The 17,397-nt window shown below is 51.4% G+C and overlaps 6 protein-coding genes across 6 annotated transcripts; 2 read left to right on the top strand and 4 right to left on the bottom strand.

Annotated features, from left to right (window-relative positions):
• Position 1: 1 nt before the first annotated feature.
• On the top strand, positions 2–1,974 carry MRS6 (Rab proteins geranylgeranyltransferase component A). Its single transcript, XM_062908034.1, has 3 exons — positions 2–185; positions 259–1,328; positions 1,521–1,974. The coding sequence occupies exons 1-3, from the start codon at positions 112–114 to the stop codon at positions 1,850–1,852; spliced, it is 1,476 nt and encodes a 491-aa protein (XP_062771056.1). The 5' UTR covers positions 2–111; the 3' UTR covers positions 1,853–1,974.
• rec8 (R8 protein) lies at positions 1,943–8,429 on the bottom strand. The gene is made up of 7 exons (XM_062905337.1): positions 7,378–8,429; positions 7,156–7,321; positions 6,875–7,103; positions 5,704–6,819; positions 4,497–4,533; positions 4,161–4,442; positions 1,943–4,104 (listed from the first exon to the last, which is right to left on the bottom strand). Exons 1-7 carry the CDS (start codon positions 7,638–7,640, stop codon positions 2,241–2,243), a joined length of 3,957 nt encoding a protein of 1,318 aa, XP_062771057.1. The 5' UTR covers positions 7,641–8,429; the 3' UTR covers positions 1,943–2,240.
• Positions 8,430–9,557: 1,128 nt separating this feature from the next.
• Positions 9,558–10,912, bottom strand: QC763_114595 (uncharacterized protein; the record flags this gene model as incomplete). Its single annotated transcript, XM_062908035.1, has 2 exons — positions 9,558–10,751; positions 10,832–10,912. 2 exons carry the CDS (start codon positions 10,910–10,912, stop codon positions 9,558–9,560), a joined length of 1,275 nt encoding a protein of 424 aa, XP_062771058.1.
• Positions 10,913–11,405: 493 nt separating this feature from the next.
• QC763_114600 (uncharacterized protein) lies at positions 11,406–13,408 on the bottom strand (the record flags this gene model as incomplete). The annotated part of the gene is made up of 4 exons (XM_062908036.1): positions 12,926–13,408; positions 12,746–12,861; positions 12,015–12,691; positions 11,406–11,957 (listed from the first exon to the last, which is right to left on the bottom strand). Exons 1-4 carry the CDS (start codon positions 12,991–12,993, stop codon positions 11,406–11,408), a joined length of 1,413 nt encoding a protein of 470 aa, XP_062771059.1. The 5' UTR covers positions 12,994–13,408.
• A 561-nt stretch (positions 13,409–13,969) lies between these two features.
• MRP2 (40S ribosomal protein mrp2, mitochondrial) lies at positions 13,970–14,884 on the top strand. Its single transcript, XM_062908037.1, has 3 exons — positions 13,970–14,383; positions 14,440–14,611; positions 14,667–14,884. Exons 1-3 carry the CDS (start codon positions 14,277–14,279, stop codon positions 14,727–14,729), a joined length of 342 nt encoding a protein of 113 aa, XP_062771060.1. The 5' UTR covers positions 13,970–14,276; the 3' UTR covers positions 14,730–14,884.
• Positions 14,805–17,150, bottom strand: QC763_114620 (uncharacterized protein). The gene is made up of 2 exons (XM_062908038.1): positions 15,448–17,150; positions 14,805–15,389 (listed from the first exon to the last, which is right to left on the bottom strand). The coding sequence occupies exons 1-2, from the start codon at positions 17,114–17,116 to the stop codon at positions 15,100–15,102; spliced, it is 1,959 nt and encodes a 652-aa protein (XP_062771061.1). The 5' UTR covers positions 17,117–17,150; the 3' UTR covers positions 14,805–15,099.
• Between the last annotated feature and the right edge of the window lie 247 nt (positions 17,151–17,397).

Consider the following 17,397-nt stretch of genomic DNA (forward strand, 5'->3'; position numbering starts at 1 on the left):
TCAAATTTTCGCCGCCTGCAAGGCTTCTCAACTGCTTCTTTTCCACCACAACTGCAAAACCTGTCTGTTGGTGCAGTCCCGACTGTCACAGAGTGCCCGCTCCATGTAGCAATGGAGTCTTTGGCTGACACCCTCTGGGACGTCGTCATCTGCGGCACGGGTTTGCAGCAGTCGCTGCTCGCTTTGTAAGTACAATCAAGCAAAACACCAACTTCGCGTTTGCCTGTCTAACTAACCCAGCACTTCCCCACCTTGAAGAGCCCTCTCGAGATCCGACAAGAAGGTCCTTCACATCGATCCAAATGACTTCTATGGTGGTGCTGAAGCAGCTTTCAGCCTGCAAGAAGTAGAATCATGGGTTGAAAAGGTCGAAACCGGCAAGGAAGGCCTCTTTGAGGCTGCCTCCGTGAAGAAGCTCGGGGGTGACACCGGCTTGTCTTTTCCCCGCGCATACTCCCTGGCACTCGCACCCCAGCTCATCCACGCCCGCTCGACGCTGCTCTCCCAGCTTGTCTCTTCCCGCGCCTACCGGCAGGTCGAGTTCCTTGCCGTGGGATCCTTCTCTATTTTCAAGCCCTCCCCAGATTCCTCGCAAAAACCCACCCTGGTCCGCATCCCTTCTACCCGCGAAGATGTCTTTTCTACCACCGCCATCTCAGCAAAGGCAAAGCGCGGTCTGATGAAGTTCCTCAAATTCGTTTTGGATTACGACAGCACCCCCCAGACAGACACATGGCAACCCCACGCGGATGCACCACTGACTGAGTTCTTGCTGAAAGAGTTCAAGATGGATCAGGAACTTCAGACTTACATCATCACTCTCACCCTTTCACTCAACGGAAAGATCAATACCAGAGACGGGCTGGCTGTCATCCATCGCCATCTCTCGTCGATGGGTATGTACGGTCCAGGCTTTGCTGCCCTCTACCCCAAGTGGGGCGGCCTGTCAGAGATTGCCCAAGTCTCATGCCGAGCTGGTGCGGTAGGCGGAGCTGTGTATATGCTCGGGACAGGCGTCAAGACGATGAATGACAAGGACGACCCCATCGTGATTGAACTCTCCAGCGGCGATACAATCAAGACACGCAAGGTTGTCCGCGCCAACGAGAGCGCTACTGATCGATTCGGTATCAACAGGCTGGTAGCTGTTGTTGGCTCCTCACTGAAATCACTTTTCGAGTCAACGGTCGAAGGTGCACCAAAGCCGGCCGTCGCCATTGTTGCTTTCCCAGCTGGCTCCTTGTCAACTGCTACTGGGGAAGCATCAACATCCCCGGTGTATCTGTCTGTTCATTCCAGCGATACCGGGGAATGCCCTGCCAACCAAAGTAAGCCAACTCTTTCCTTTGTCTCTTTCACTACCCTTCCGAATACCATGATGATCCAAATGGAATACTTATCTACATTGTCTGAGCTTCGGCACTGGCGATAATACCTCTGACATTCTGATGTATTCTCACTCAATCATATTCATTTCTTCATGCTGGTTCGTTGAACAAGCGCTAACTGGAGATCAACAGGTGTTCTTTATTTTACCACTGGATCAGAGCATGCCTCCCAGGACTTGCTTCAACAAGCATTGGATTCTTTTCTGGCTACTTTGTCTGGTGATACTGTCCCCCAGTGTCTTTATAAACTGCAGTATAAGCAACTGCAAAGCTCGGCTCACAGTCAAGCAAACCGTTCGGTTTTCGATTTTGCTCCTCCTGCCTCAGCCCTTGCTTTTGACGACTCAATTTTGCAGTCGGTTCAAGATGCTTGGAAGATGGTCTTAGGTGATGAAGCTGTCGAGGAAGAGTATCTTACCTTTGCTGACCGAGAAGGCGCAATGGATGATGACGAAAGTGTATGATTAATGTCGATGACGGTAAGCGGTTTCATTTATCATGAGATACGATGGTTAGTCTTGGGTGTAGCACATCCATTAAGGATGAAAAAAGTTAAAGAACAAATTGAGTTTATTGAGCATTGTGATCCTGCGAATCTAATGTTTATGCAGCGTCACCATGATGCCTTTCCTCCACCCCATGCTCTCCTATGCTTTGTATTAATTGTTGTTTGTGTCCGAAACTCCGTCCGCTTCGCGCAGATGCAAGCAACACGGTACAGAGCATTCCGGAAATATGACCTCCCCATCCAAGCAACAGCTTTTGTGAGATTTCCGAAATCTCTCCATTACGCAAATCCTCCCAAAATCCGATGAATTTTTGCCCAAAGATGCGATAAATGCATCATCCCATTTACTCCTCATCATCATCCCCAGTAGCAATCCTCGACTCCTCACCACCATCCCCCATCTCCTCATCCTGCCCCTCCTCGCCACCATCCTCAGACAAAGGCAAGTCAACCCCCACCCTGATCTCCCCAAACGGCTTCAGCCCCCCCTGTCCATCCTGCTTCACCTTCACCACATTCTTCGTCGCCAAAGTCAACACATGATGAAAAGCCTGCACCACCACCGCCCTCTTCCTATCCTCCGGCTCAAACAAGTCATCAAAGCTCACCCAGGCTTTCTCGTCCTGCTCATCATCCTCATTGGCGTACCCCTTGGTCTTGGCAATATGCCGGAGAAACCTTGCGAAGTTCTGCCCCTCGCGATCAAGGGCATTGATCATCTGCTGGGAGGTATCAGCTGGCACCTTTATCTCCTTGGGGGCTTCAATCGGATCGATGATGGGATCAGAAGAGAGGAAGACACCACCTCCTCCTTGGGAGAAACCCGTGTCTGATCCAAAGATGGGCTGATCGCTGAAGCGTTCGATCTGGTCTGATCCCCCCAAGATACCAGCTCTGGCACGGTGGGTGAGGGGGGAGGCGCTGACGTGACGGCTGCCGGGTTTGGAGCCGGCACCGCCTTTGATGGAGGAGCTAGGGATGTGAGAGGAGGGTCTGTTCCAGGGGGCATCGGAGTGGATTGCGTCTGAGAGTTGGGCGCTGGTGCCCCTTCTGCCTGCTTCAATTGGCTCTCCTTGTTCACCCAGGAGGAAGAGTTTGGCTTCGTTTGTAAGTTGGGGGGCACCTTGTGGGGCGTCGGGCTCATTGCTGAGGCGGGGACGGACCCGACGGGCGACTTCGTCTTCTTCTAGCTCGAGGGCTTGTGAGGCTGTGCGACGGCGGCTACGGGGGGTGGCGGGTACATCGCCGCTGACGTCGAAATCTGGGCTGATGAAACCTAACTGCTGAGCGAGACCCTCTCCTGCAAATAAGGGGGCCAAGGGGTGCGGGATGTTAGGGTAGCCGGCCAAGTAGCCAAGGTTGGCGAGACCCTGTCCGAACACCAGATTGTAAGCATTCATCCGTGTTTCCGTGGCTGTGAGCCCACGTCGCTGCTGTCGAGCGGTCTCTTCATCAGCTCTGTTGGCGTAAGTGTCACCCCAGAGTCGAATCTGCCCACGAGTGAGCATAGTCTGATCATCTGGCGCGAGAAGTTGGCGACGACGCTGACGTCGAGCACGAGCTGGAGCTTGAACTTCACTAGCGTTTTCGTCCATTTCAGCCTCTTGTTGTTGCTGCTCTTGGTTCTCTTCTTGCTGCGCCTGGCCGACTTGAGGAAGGACAGGGGGTTCAGACGGCAGGCGCGGATCAGAAGGAATGGCAGGGTCTCTGTTAGCCATAATGAAGTCTCCTTCGCTATCGAATCGATCGAGACCGAGATCAGAGGGAAGGTGGTCATCGGCCTTGGAAACATCGACCTGGGGAATCTGCGGCAGCTCAGGCTCCTCGAAAAGGGCTAACACGTTCCCATCTGCGTCGATTTCAATGCCCCAATCATCGATGGGTGCAAGCTGTCGCTCCCCATCGCCGAAGGGCAGCACCTGTTGGTTGTCTATGCCATGATCTATGTCATCGCTGCCAAAGGGACCGTCATGGAATGGGTTTCCAAGACCAGAAGAAGATCCGGGGAGGTCAAGGCCCCCATGGATCGAGCTGCCGCCAGCGTTGAAGCTGTCGAGCTGGTGAGGTGACATCTGTGAAGTGCTGTTGCGTGATGCTTGGCTTTCGACGGCTGGAAGAATCAAGTTACCGTCATCGTCAAGCTCAAAGACGGGGAGCTGGTAGTTGAGGTCAAAATCAGGGTCGTCTTGGAGTATGAGCTCCTTCCGTCTATAAGATATCAGCTACCCACGTTACCAAAGAAAATTTCTTTCGAGCAACCTTACTTGGCCTGGCCTGCCCTCGGATCCAGTGCATTCTCATTTCCGCCCATGGCATTGTAAAAAGCCATCATATGGGCCTGCACCTTCTCAGCGTCGGCCAATACATACTGGCACTGCTGCGAGTACACCCTGGAGACGCCATAGAGAAGACTGCCTTGGAGACGCAGGGCAATAGGGGCACCAGGCTCCAAGATAGTTTCGCAAGCCTTCTGGACGTTGACCTCCTGGATCGCCTTGCGTGAGATCTTCTTGGCATTGGACTTGATTCCAACGGTTGAGACGAGCCTGGTGATATTAGATACGAGGATAACATTTGGTGAAGGGAAATTCTGAACGTACCAGACTGTGGCCACACCATACTGGTGGCTGGTGAGGACTGTTGGTGGTGTAAGCGTCTGAACTCTCGGATGGCTCGGCAAGATACTTACTTTCGTGGCTGTAGAACATGCCGTATGTAGATATTTGGCTTGGACAGCCGGTAGTCTATGTATCTGGTGCTGCTCGTGATAGTAACCCCCTTAAGTAAGAAAGGCTAGGGCCCGGAGTGGGAGATACTAGATGTATTGCGGCGGAATCGAAGGATATCTCGTAACGCTGGAACGCACGAAAAGAAGCGAAAGGTGAACGACTGAAAGGATACGTAACTCGAGATATTTGAGCGACCGGACTTGTCTTGAAGTGAGATAGGTCCTCTCACCAGTGTCGGACCTTCGAGTTGATCGAGTCGTGGTGAAGGGTTCGCGGCGCACAAATAAGGATGCTTGGTGGGATGAAAGGAAGAAGTGAACGGACGGAGGCCTCAATTGAGAAAAGACTGGGAAAGATACTGACAATAGGCAGTCCCACACGTCTGGAGCGCGTGGTGGAACCTCTGGGGAGGAAGGAGCATTGTGGCCGCTGGGGGACAATGGCCTGAATTGGAAGGCACCACTTTCTATGAGCACGGCCTTGATGCATTCAAGTAGTCTTGACTAGCTGTTCTGAATGTGTTCTCTTTCCACAATAGTATCGTATCTGCTCGCAGATGTGGGAACATGTTGAGTATCATATTCAGACCGAGCCCCTGAATGCTTGGCAACGACGTTGCTCTGTCATGGCGTAACCCATTGTATGCACACAGACTTGTTGCTGGAGGCACATATTGCTACGTGGTAAACTTTTCTCCTCAATTCAAAATACACTGGTGTAGGCAATGAAGACTGCCCTTCGCCAGCAGGACACACATTAGGGAACCAGTCATGCAAAATAGCAAGCCAAAGCCATCACGTTGAAGAACATGCCGTCTCTGAAGGGAGAAAGTCTTAGTCAATAAAAAAATGAGGAGTTTTGAATGTACAAAGAAGAGCGTCCCTATCATGAAGCGCAAACTGTGGGAATATCATACATAAATGAGACACGTTCTTCCAACCCAAGCCCTTCCTCTTTCGAAATTCCGTCATATTCAATTAGATCCGTCATCCTCTTGCCATAAAATTATTTCAGGGTATCCTTTTCCTCTTTTTTGCGGGGTTTTTTTTTTTTTTTGGTTTGGTATCTCACTACTGACGTTGCTGGTACTGTGGCGGCTGTTCCTGGTACATCTGCGCCTGTTGTTGCTGTTGTTGCCGCTGCTGCTGATACATCGCCCGCCGTTGCTGCTCCAACTGCTGCGTCTCGTATATTTCCTGCTGCTCCGCCGCGGTTCTCTTCGGCTCTGCCACTAGCTCATGAGAATTCGTCTGGTTTGGGAGCTCATATAGAGGCTGAGCATACAGCTCTGTCGGACGGGTCTCCGAGTCAAGCTGCTGGATTGGCATTGCGGCGTATGTTGACTGGGGAGAACTATATGGCTGTGATGCTGGTGGGGAGTTTGATGTGATAGGAGCATACTTCTGATCCCAGGCGTAACCATCATACTGCGCCATTTGGTAGTTGTGATACTGAGGAGCAATGTTGTTGTAGTGAACCATCAATGGGTTTTGGGGGTGAGGGACACCATATGATGGCGCAGGGGTGGTGGGAGCAATCGTTGAGCCGTCGTCCGTGTGCTGTTGGGGCGGGTGTTCGAATCCCTCGTGCTTCTTACGCTTCAGCAACACGATAACTGCAATGAGCACTCCAACAGCAATGACGCCAACTGATACACCCACTCCAATCCCAGCTTTAGCACCGGTGGAGAGACCCTCGTTTGGCACATCCGATTGTTCAGAAACAGGGGATTCCGTGGTGGTAGGTCCAGAAGGGGTGGGGTCCTTGGTGGTTTGTTCGGCGGGGGGCTCAGGCACATTTGACCATGCCTTCCAAGATTCGTTTTCATACTTGGCTTGGACGAGCTTTCCCTTCGCCATGTAGTAGAGGTGCACCAGACTGGATGAAAAGTCGAAAGCAACACCGACGCTGGCGTTGGGCTCATCTGCCTCGGGCCAGAATGATTCGGTCTGGTTCTCTCGGATACTCCAGAAATAGTTTGTGTTTCCAATCTGGTGGATCTTCTTATCGGTGCCAATATACCAGATGAAACGTGTGTAGTTCCTGTTGATGCTGATCCCCATTCCCTTGGTGGCGGCATCATAAGCAGGCAAGGTGAAGTTGACTGGTGCCGTTGCATTGATTGCAATTTCGGTCTTGTTCGTCTTGCTGGTGATCACATCGGTTTCGTTTCCCAAGGCTTGGGGTAGCGTGGCTGTTACATTTGGTCAGCATCAAAACTCGACAGATGAAGGAAGGTAGATACATACACCTCCACCAAGTCCCAGCACTATTCCATCTTGTAACCCCAATATTGCTGAAGTCCCTGGTAGATATAACCGTGATGTTCTCCTTTCCAGAGTGGGCAGCCCCAAGAGCGGGTACAGTGTTGACATCTTTGCTTACCATGCCCTTGTACAACCATTGGCCGTCGTCTCTCGTATAACCAAGTTGGGCAACCTGGCCATCCTTATTGTGATAAAACAGCCGATATCCTCCCTAGGTTTTGTTAACGTGAACTGTTGAGTATCAACGGCCTGGGGAAACGAACCTCTTCACCCAGGAGCAAAGAAGCCAATCCGGTGTTTTGATGAACGCTAGGCGATGGCTTGCTGATGATCCAGTTCCCCTTGCTTTCAAAGAGCCCGGTAGTCATGTTGCAGTGGAACAGACCGTTGGCAATCTCATATCTTTCGGTCAGATAGTAGATCGAGGCACTGCAATCTTGCTGTTAGCATCAACCTCTTGCTAACAATGGCAGGCATTTACCTACGCTGTGAATTCGTTCGACCAGTACCCCGAGCCAGCCAGAGGCGTATCGTTCTTGGGCTTGTATGTAAGGGAGAAGACACTCCCGTCGGTGTAAGAGTATTTTGGGTTGTCAAAGAGGTTGCATCTGCTGTATCGGATGAGTCCAGTTGTCTCGTTCTGGACAATCACTTGAGGCCCGACGCCATTCCACCAAGCTGCTACACGTGCCTGTGCCGGTGAGATGGCAGCCCCAAGTAGAAGCAGTGATGATAGCAATGACGCCATCTCGAAGAAGAATATGGATAGTTAGAAAGGCCCGTTGCCGGCTCGCAAATTCCAATCTCAAACTTGGCTTTAATGCCCGCTCTTCCACTTGCCCAACGCCCAATGCTGGTGCTAGGAAGAGCAGTGCAAGAATGAGGAAAGGATATGGGAGATCTTGACACCTCCTAGTGCTGCTGTCAGACCCGACCTGATGATCGCCAATAGATGCTGAGAAAAAACGAGAGACAATCAGCAGGCGCAACAACGAGGGCGAGAGGCAAAAAGAGAGAGAAATCAGCAAAGACGTGAGATGATGGACCTGGTGAGGGTGGCCTAGGGAGATACGGGCCCTTCCCCTCCCGGTGTCCAGACCGGGGACCATACCGGGGCCTCACTCGACCAGAGCGGGTTGTGACCCTGGTAGACCACATGGAGCTGGTATCTGTGACCTTTGTCACCATGACATTCCCTTGTCCTCGTTTTCCTTCCACCCGAAGATCTGCAAAGCATACCAAGAGCGCGTGAGCTTTTGGTGCTGACATTGGCGATGCTAGGTAGAGGAACCAGTTTTGATATGCTCGTTTGGGCAACTTTGTCGTTCTTGGTCATCACTGCCTGGTTCTGATTGGCTTGCTCCCCTGCAAGGCCAATTTTTAGGTTCACATCACTAATCTGCGGCACAGTTGCCCCTGCAATGCAGGCCGTCTCTTATTGTAACGACGGCTGACTGTCGTTCTGCGGCGAGGTCCAATCTTGGATCCCTTCGGTGGGATCTCCGAGAGCAAGAAGCCTATTTCGACGAACATTATGGCTTGCGCAAGACAGCAGAAATGGTGCGAAGAAATCTTCCCCTCAGCACTCACCCCTCTCCGAATATTAAAGCCCAAAAGGCGCCGATAGATAGTTTCATAAGACCCAAGGCAGCACGTATTCATAACCCCTCTATTCCCAATTTAGGCCACTAACAGAGTTTAAAGCTCACGACCCCGGTCTGCCAGGAGCTTGTTTCCCACTGAACCCCGCAGAGACTAAGATTGCCGTGGACGCTACGCAGTTGTATCGGCTACCTAGCCCAAAAGCGCACCCTCATATCCTCTCACTCACAGTCAGCCTCACCTCACGTCTCAAAACCGCAATGCTCAGGTACCAAGATCTTGAACCAAATCAGGCATCCAAGAGCAGAGCGTCAACACCTCAGTCTTTATGCCTTCCATCGTCTCGGATATCAAATTTCATTATCCCTACCAGACAACTCACCAGCATCATCGAGTATCGTTCCGATCAACACTCACAACCCATTCTCGCCCGTCAGCTTACATACACTCAACGCTTCAACCCCCTTGCCAAAACCCATCGTATATCTTCGCCCTCTCATTGGTCCCCACCGTCCCCATCCCAAAGACTAAGATGTTCCACTAACATCTGTCAAGTACATATTCGCACAACTTCAGATAGCACCTTAACCTCCAGACCCCACAGCCCACTCGCCTCCAGTCCTCGCAGCAGCCTGAAAATCGGCCATCCTAGCAAGCAAGCAAGCGGCCACCCCTGCCCACCCCTGCCGGAACTTGAAGGTTGAAATTAGCAATTGATTCATATCTCTCACTGGTGCTTACTGAGCACCCATCATGAGGATCAAAGCTCCTCACATTTGCAAACGGATGAGGGAGAAACACTTCCTCGTGTCAGCTGCCGCGGGTGGTGTTAGCAATGGGCAATGCCGCATTGTGGCTACCTAGCAAAAGACAGACTGCTGCTGGGAATGAGGGCCTTTGAGTACAGTCAATAGGCCTTGAAAAATACTCAGCAGGCCTTCAAAGATACTCGACAGGTCTCAGACACACATCAATATCCCTCACATAACACATTGATGGGCCTCAAAAGATAGTTAAGAGACATGTTGACTATCTTACAGCCCTTGACATTTTGTCGTAATGTCTATTTTTTGTCCTCCTTACGCCTGTCCTCCTCCCCCGATTTGTTGGCCAATACTGCCACCATAGAAGCTTGAGTTTCCTGTAAGATTCTCAGGGCCTTCAGATTTTGCCCGGCCACAGAGCGCCATTTCTCCAGCAGCTTGTAGTTCTCCTGGAGCCGGTCTTTGAGCTTGTTTAGGGCTTCGAAGTGTGGGTCAAACTCTTTCAGAAAAAGAGCGACGGAGCTGTCCGTTTCATCTCGAACATTTCTCCAAACCATGCCCCCAATCTTGTGGAAGAATTTCTCAAGATTACCAAGGGCACTCTCAATGCAGTTGACGATTTCCCCCCTTGTCTGGCCTAACTCGCCAACATCGTTTGTCAGTTGTTCAGTAGAATTTCTCAACTCCTCACTGTGACTTCTCAGCTCCTCTCTGGCATTTCGGGACTCACCAGACAGGTTCTCAAGCTGTCCGGTCTCGAGCTTGGCAGCTTCGCCCATACAAGTGTCGAGCTTGGTCAAGAGGGTGCTTTCCAACTCGGAACACTCTCCGCGGAGCTTGTCAATCATGCTGCGGTACTTGTTCCATCTGCTTAGCAGCTCCTTGTAGATTTTGAAAGTCAGATCCCCACAATCGAAACATGAAAACCCCATGGCGGTCAGCTTCTTCTGGACAGCTGGTAGACCCTCTCCATATGGATGACAGTACTGCGAGGCCAACAACTCGGCCCTGGTGAGCGGGCAGGACTTCTGGCGCTCCCCGGAATCGTATCTTTCTCTGATAATGCGTTGGAAGCGTTCGATGACTTTGTTGCTAGCCCAAGTCACGGTTGCACCGCCGGATGTGATTTTCGCGATCACTTCAACAACGTCCTTGAAGAGGGCTGGGTAGTCTCCCAACTGGTAACGCGCGCGCCTGACAGCAAGGCCGACGTCAACGGTTGCGTTCTTGTCAAGATCATCATTATTTAGGATTCCTTGTGGCACGGGGCTCTCATTGCCGGGAAAGTCGTCGGGGTTGATGGTCGGAACGTCAGGATTGCCGTCAGATTCAGTATTTCGGTTTGCCTCATCTCTGTCATTTTGGTCTCGTGTGGTCGAGGTCTTGGTGCCTGGGCGGCTGGCTTCCATGGGAAGAGGGCCTCCGGATGGAACAAGGCCGGCTTCCTTGCTGTCGCCGCTCTTTCGGACAAGGTCGGGTTGAACGGGACGCATCTTGAGTGCGAAAAGGTGGTGCCTGTCCACGTTAGTTCTGGAACACCAAATATTCCTCTTTAAACATGCTGTTAGCTTACCAAATTTGTGTGTGAAAACAGGTTTTCAGCGTCGCTGTAGCGGCCTCGGTGGTGGAATTTTGTCAAAAATAGGAAGGCCATCTAGAAAGTCGCTGTCAGAAATATTTTGGCAGTCAGGCGACTTTTGAGTACCACGCTCCATTAACTACGTAGTTGAGGTAGCTACCCTGGCCAGATATGGCAAGACACTCGTTCGTTCTTGCTCTTATTGCGAGGAGTTGCGTTTGCAATGCCACTCATCTTATCGATGACCACACAGCCGAGGTGTGTTAACAGTATCTATATATAACTGATTTGGTAAAAACCAATGTCTGATAACTAACGTTCTCCATCATGACGACTTGAAAGATCTTTTCTCTTTGTTACAATCAACAAGAGTTCCGGGCTTCAGCATCTGGGTGTCCACGCGCTAGCATCGTTCACAAACATGGTTGTTCAATACTCAAGCATACTTGCACTTTTCTTGGGGGTTCTAGTTCCCCAGACAACTAAATGAGCATTCTGTCTTTCGATATCTTGCTGAGAGAACCTCGAAAATCACTGCACCAACCTCTCCCATTATGGATGCCTTAGTCTACTCCCCATCCTCCACCGTGACCTTCAGATCCTTGACCTTAAGAACCACATTCCCCTCATCCTCCTTCTCAGCAGCAGCAACTCTGCTGTCCTGAGATGAGCCAGGTGAACTCTCCTTGCTAACAGCGACCTCCTTCTTAGGAGTGCTATCATGGCCAGAATTGCCATCCTCCAATGCATGCAACTCGTCCTTTTTAATCTCAGCCTCGACCTCCTCCATATCCTTCTCGGTCCCCTTCATGTGCTTCTCGGTCTCCTCCACATCCTTCTCGCCCCAAGCCTGCAGAACTTCCTCCGGAATGACTCCATCATCATCTCCATAGATCTGTACATCCTCATTCCTGTACGCCTCCCCAAGCAAAGCAACATTCTCCAGCCAGTTGAGAACGCTATGATGTGTCTCAATAAGCACCAGCTCAGTCATATTCGCCTCGCCAGCGCTGAAAGCAGGGCAACCAAAGGAGGTAAACCCAAGAGCACCGGGGTTGCCAAAAGACTCGGCAATAGGGTTGTCAAGGGGTGTGTGGTGGATGGCATAGGCGCGAGCTCTCTGTAACACCAGCATTGTCAGCATTCCTATCCTCCTCTCAGTACAAAAACTTCTTACCTCTTGCATAAACTGTTTGAACCCCTCACACTTGAACTCATCCGAGTGATAAAACCCTCCCAACACTACCATCGCCCCCATCATCGTCCCAAACTTCTTCCAGACCTCATCATCGTTTAGATATTTCTCCACCTCCTCTGCCGAATTGCCCACAGCAATAATATCCAACTTGACGTCCTTCCCAACCAACTTGTCTACCACCTCCTCAAAAACACACTTGACGTGCTCCGCAGTGGTAATATTCTTGGGGATCCCATTTCTGGCTTTGTCGTAGGCGCGACCAAGGTGAACCGCGCTGGTCATGGGAATGTAATGGCGGTCCACAGGCGTCAACCCCCTCTTGCCCTCAGGCCACCACCACAACTCACTAGGGTTGGCAATGATGATTCCAGGGGGCGTAGGGTCAGTCGAGGAAGAGGGTTGCTTCTTCAAGGCCTGGACAAGGTTGAGGATCGAGCCCTTGGTGATGCCACCTTTGCCACCCAGGACACGGTGGGCGAGGACACCGAACTGCTGGTTGTCCTCCCCAACAATGAGAACAACTCGAGAGCGCTCGGGAAGGTCAGGACTGATGCGAATAGAGACATGAGGGTCAATGGGCTTGGTTCCCACGGGCAGACGGAGGGGAGCGAGTGACTCGGCATCGAGGCGAGAGTGAACCACATTGCCGATGGCTTCTGCAATGGATGTTAGTCATGTGAGCTCAGAAACGGGAGAAGGAGGCGTCTGACCATTGTAGGCAAAACGGCGGCGGTCGTTGTAGCGCTCGTTCTTGGTGAGGAAATAGTGGAAGTAGTAGTCGGCATTTTCGAGAGAGCGGATCTCATCATCTTCGTTGATGAAGTAGCTATATATGATCATTAGTTTGGTTGAGCGATCCAAAAGATCAAGTCCAGGGGATTGTCACGAACCCGAGCTCAGAGATGTTCGCTGGAAAAATGGGATCGGCCGGGAGGCCAGACCAGCGGCGACGGAACATCGTTGTTCGAAGTGAGTGAGAAAGAAAGGCTGCGACTTAGTACCGGAGAGGAAGTCGAAGAAAAGATGTCAAAGTGGTATTCTCTCTCAGACAGCGAGAAAATGGCTCGATTTTTGGATCAAAGTTGGAGCCGACTACTGAGAGAGAGGCAGAGATAATTTTTCCAGCTTGATGGCGCTGAAGATGAGGGTTGTAGACCACATCTAACTTGGGAAGGAACAGCTGGGTGAACAACTTCAGATGACGAAGATAACAAGTAGCATGACCAGAACCATCGGGAGCCTGGCAGAAGATAGTATCATGAGAGCAATCTCCAGCTAATGCCATGGTTGCGAGTCACAATAGTTGCCTGAGCAAACCACCCCCAGCTCACCAGTGAAGCAAACAAAAATGGCGGCACGATGCCTTTTTCTGCGCCTTCCCGACGAATAATGCCGAAAACAACACAAACTTAATGAGAATGGGACCGACCTGATGGCAATTATGACTATTTTCCATGTGACGGGCGTTCAAAGTACAGCAGCAATTGACTGACATCAACTCCAAAGATTCATTCAGTCTTTCAACATCATAGCATGACAAACCTAACGCAAAAGCAGCACCGCCCGACTTTGCAACCGCTAGTTAGTGTAGTTGCTGTCTAAAACATGGCAATGCTGACGGAACCAGGCAATTGATGACAAGATTGATGTGAAAGGATCTCTTCCTCACATCTCAAGCAGAGCTCAAGAGTGCAATGAAAAGAGGGTTCGCGTCGCCTGGAGACAGTGTAATACCAGGGACACTGTGGCCGACGATCATGGGCAAGCCCAGAGGAAAGTCAGCCGAGAGACAAAAATTAGGATAATCACGATTCTACTCCGTAGAGTAGTTTCAGAGATTAAACTGAAAAGAACAGATACTACACTTGATCTAAGCCAAAAGGCAAAGAGAGCTAAAGAAGAAAAAAAACCGAGTAAAATGGCGGTGGTGGATGAAAATATATACTGATCCCAGGACTGGACCGTGCACGCCTGCAAATCTGCTATGGAGTGTGAAAAGGCCGTGCAAGATTGCAAATTCTAAGTGGGGCGGGTGAATTGTCTGTGCGCTCTGGATTTTGGGTGAGCTTTGGAAATTCACTCGTCACCGCCCGGCAGAACTCGGGACGACCGCCAGCATCATCCACAGCTCCAGCTCAGAAGAGTGCGGGAGTTGAGCCTCAATTAAGCAGCCAGCGAACCCTCTAGACCGACCCATTCGACAGGCCGTCGGGCTCTTATTTCTCCGTATCAACAGCAAAGATGTCCATGTTCAGGGCCAAAAAGTTTGATCTTGGGTGCTTCACCAACATCAAAATCATCCGGGATCACTCCAAGCGCAAGGCTTTTGAGGCCGCGGAGCCCGAGAGGTACATGGTTCTCTTGGGATGATCACGAGGGGTAGATATCCTGACATGAAATGCAGACAAGCTCTCCGGTACATCATCCGGAACACCACCCTTCCTATGAGGACACGTGCCATGGCCCAGCTCCAGCTCACTCAGATGCACTGCTACACCCGGCCAACACAAATCAGGAACCGCTGCGTCTTGGGCGGTAAGGGGAGAGGTGTACTGAGAGCATTCAAGATGTCAAGAGTATGTCACTGGATTTTGGGGATGAGCTTGAGTCATTGCTAACCCATATTTACAGTACAACTTCCGTATGGAAGCATTGGCAGGTAATTTGCCAGGTGTGAAAAAGGCTTCTTGGTAAAAGAATGGTATTTTGGCGTTCTGAGGTGCATGAATAGAATTGATGGTCTGGCAACATGCCCGGTGTTGCCATAATGTTGGAAGATAGATATGGGCAACTTGGTGTGCAGAAAAGGTTCATTTGGCCCCAACAAATCTAGCAGAGAAAGGTTTCAGGTCATTCAGGCTGGACCTCTTCTTCTGCTGTGTATATTTGATGTTACAATATTAAACTCGATTTTTAAACGAACCCCCTCCTCTAACGCCGAATTCCATGCAGCCCAACCAATCCAATCTAAAAACGTACCGCTACAGCAACGTATGGAGTGTGAAACGCCATTCTACTCATGTTGAAGAAATTTATGTGGAAGCCAAACTGTTACGATACCGACTCAGAGAGCCTTGGTTTCTTCAGCGGCCACGATTTGGTCGAGACTCGCCGAGGCTGCACCCCTTTCGCCGGCGCGCTTCCTGAGAACGTTCTCAATGAAGGCCTCGCCAGCCTTGTAAGATGACCTGACAAGAGGGCCGCTGGCGCAGTACAGGAAGCCCATATCCAGAGCACGCTGCTTCCAGAGGTCAAATTCGTCAGGGGTGACGTACTTTTCGACCTTGAGATGCCTCTTGGTAGGGCGCATATACTGCCCAAAGGTGACGACATCGACGTCGATCCTTCTCAGCTCTGTGTTCCATGTCAGCGTTTGCCCAGGCTGTTCAAGGAAATCCAGAATGATGCTTACCTCTCATCGTATCCCAAACCTCCTGCTCCTGCTCACCAAGACCAAGCATGATACTCGTCTTAGTGATGATGCCCTCCTTGCCCCTGACAGCCTTCACATGCTCCAACACCTTTAAACTCTGTCTGAAAGTAGCCCTCCGGTCGCGAACATACGGTGTCAACCCCTCCACCGTCTCAACGTTGTGAGCATACACATCCAATCCACTCTCCGCCACAATCTTGACCATGTCCAGGTCCCCCATGAAATCACCAGTCAACGCCTCCACCAACAGCGTCGGCTTCTTCTGCTTAATCCTCCTAATCGTCTCCGCAAAGTGCCTCGCACCACCGTCCGCCAAATCATCACGATCCACACTTGTCAAAACCACATACCCCAACCCCCACCTCGCCAGTGCCTCGGCCGTATTCTCCGGTTCATGCGGGTCAAGCGGCGGAGGCTTCCTGTTGGTCTTGACACTGCAGAACCTGCACCCTCTGGTGCAAGTATCACCCATAAGCATGATCGTCGCCGTCGCAGCAGACTTGTCGTTTCCACCCCAGCACTCGCCGATATTCGGGCATCGCGCCTCCTCGCACACAGTGTGCAGGTTCAAACCCCTGAGGTCGGCCTTGATCTTGCCAAAGTTGGGGTTGGCACCTGAGGAAGGGATTGGGGTCTTGAGCCATTCTGGCAGACGGGTGATGGTGCGCTTGCGGCCGGCGGGGCCTACCTCTGCGGTCTTGATCTCGTAGGCTTCGCTGAGGGAGAGGGGGGCAGACTGGGAGCCCACGAACTCGGAAAAGGAGGCGACGGTGGTGTCTTTGAAGTATGACGGTCGCGGGGCCTTCTTCGCGGGGGTTGTTGAGGCTGCTGGGCTTGGCGATGACTGTGTCAGCTCCGGGTCGGACGGTGAAGGGATAGTGGCGTAAGTTCGGGATGAAAGGACAGCGGCTCGGGCCAAGGACCGTCGCAATGGGGCCTGTAGCCTTTGAAGGGGTGCTGGTGAGGCCATTTTGCGAGATCGACTGGCTATGTTTGGCGGGAGTGGGGGAATGGTCGTGGCGGAAGAGAGGAGGTTGTTTTGTTGGGTGACCAATATCCAGCAGGACAGTGGCGGATACGGAGTTGATAAGGCTGACTGAACAAAAAACCAAATCGGCGCCGGCTCTTGCATGCAGGGCATTGGCCCATCCGCCTCTTGGCGCCTATCGAAATGGGTTATGTAATCCCGTAGGTACCTGTTGGCTACTCCGGGCTTCGGCCAACCAATAACAACTTCATCCCGACAGATCAAATAAAATTTCGCATTTCTATATGTATGGCACCGGATTCTGAGATAATATGCTTTTGATGATTTAGCTGGACCAGTTTGGGAATCGGTGCTCGTGGCCTTCAATTGAACCTGGCCACTCAAAGAACCTTCGCACTGAAATACAGCACACTCACCTGATAAGTTAATGCCAGCCCCGGGCCACCATCGAAACAGCTTTGGGAACTCCGAACAACTCGTTGGCACTGATGGGCTTTGACAAGCGCATGTGTGGAGAAATCCGGGAAGCATGTGTGCTTCTGGAAGAATGCGGGGGTAATGTCCATTGGTAGTTTCGCAACCGCCGTGGCACATATTGGACGGCGATGAAACCGTTCCTGAAACAGAAAATACTGGCTGAGCTCTTTCTGCGCAGCTCATGAGATTCTACTTGGGATATCAGCGACTGAAGGCTGGGGTGTCGATGGAATCCCAAGTTTGCATGCCGGTGCTTACAACCAGCGTCATTGACGTCGTTGCTGTGGCTGAAATTCCTGTTGCTGACAAGAGATTTGTCCAATCAGAGTTGAGCGCTGATCACACAACGGGATGTTGCGGATGGCCAACAAGATTCAACTTCGTACGGATACGGAGAGTAAAATGAAGCTGGGAATGCCTGGTGTCATGTTCATGCTATTGTTGGAGAAAACTGACAAGGCCTC

Source organism: Podospora pseudopauciseta, chromosome 1 (assembly GCF_035222475.1).
Source record: "Podospora pseudopauciseta strain CBS 411.78 chromosome 1, whole genome shotgun sequence".
Taxonomy (NCBI): domain Eukaryota; kingdom Fungi; phylum Ascomycota; class Sordariomycetes; order Sordariales; family Podosporaceae; genus Podospora; species Podospora pseudopauciseta.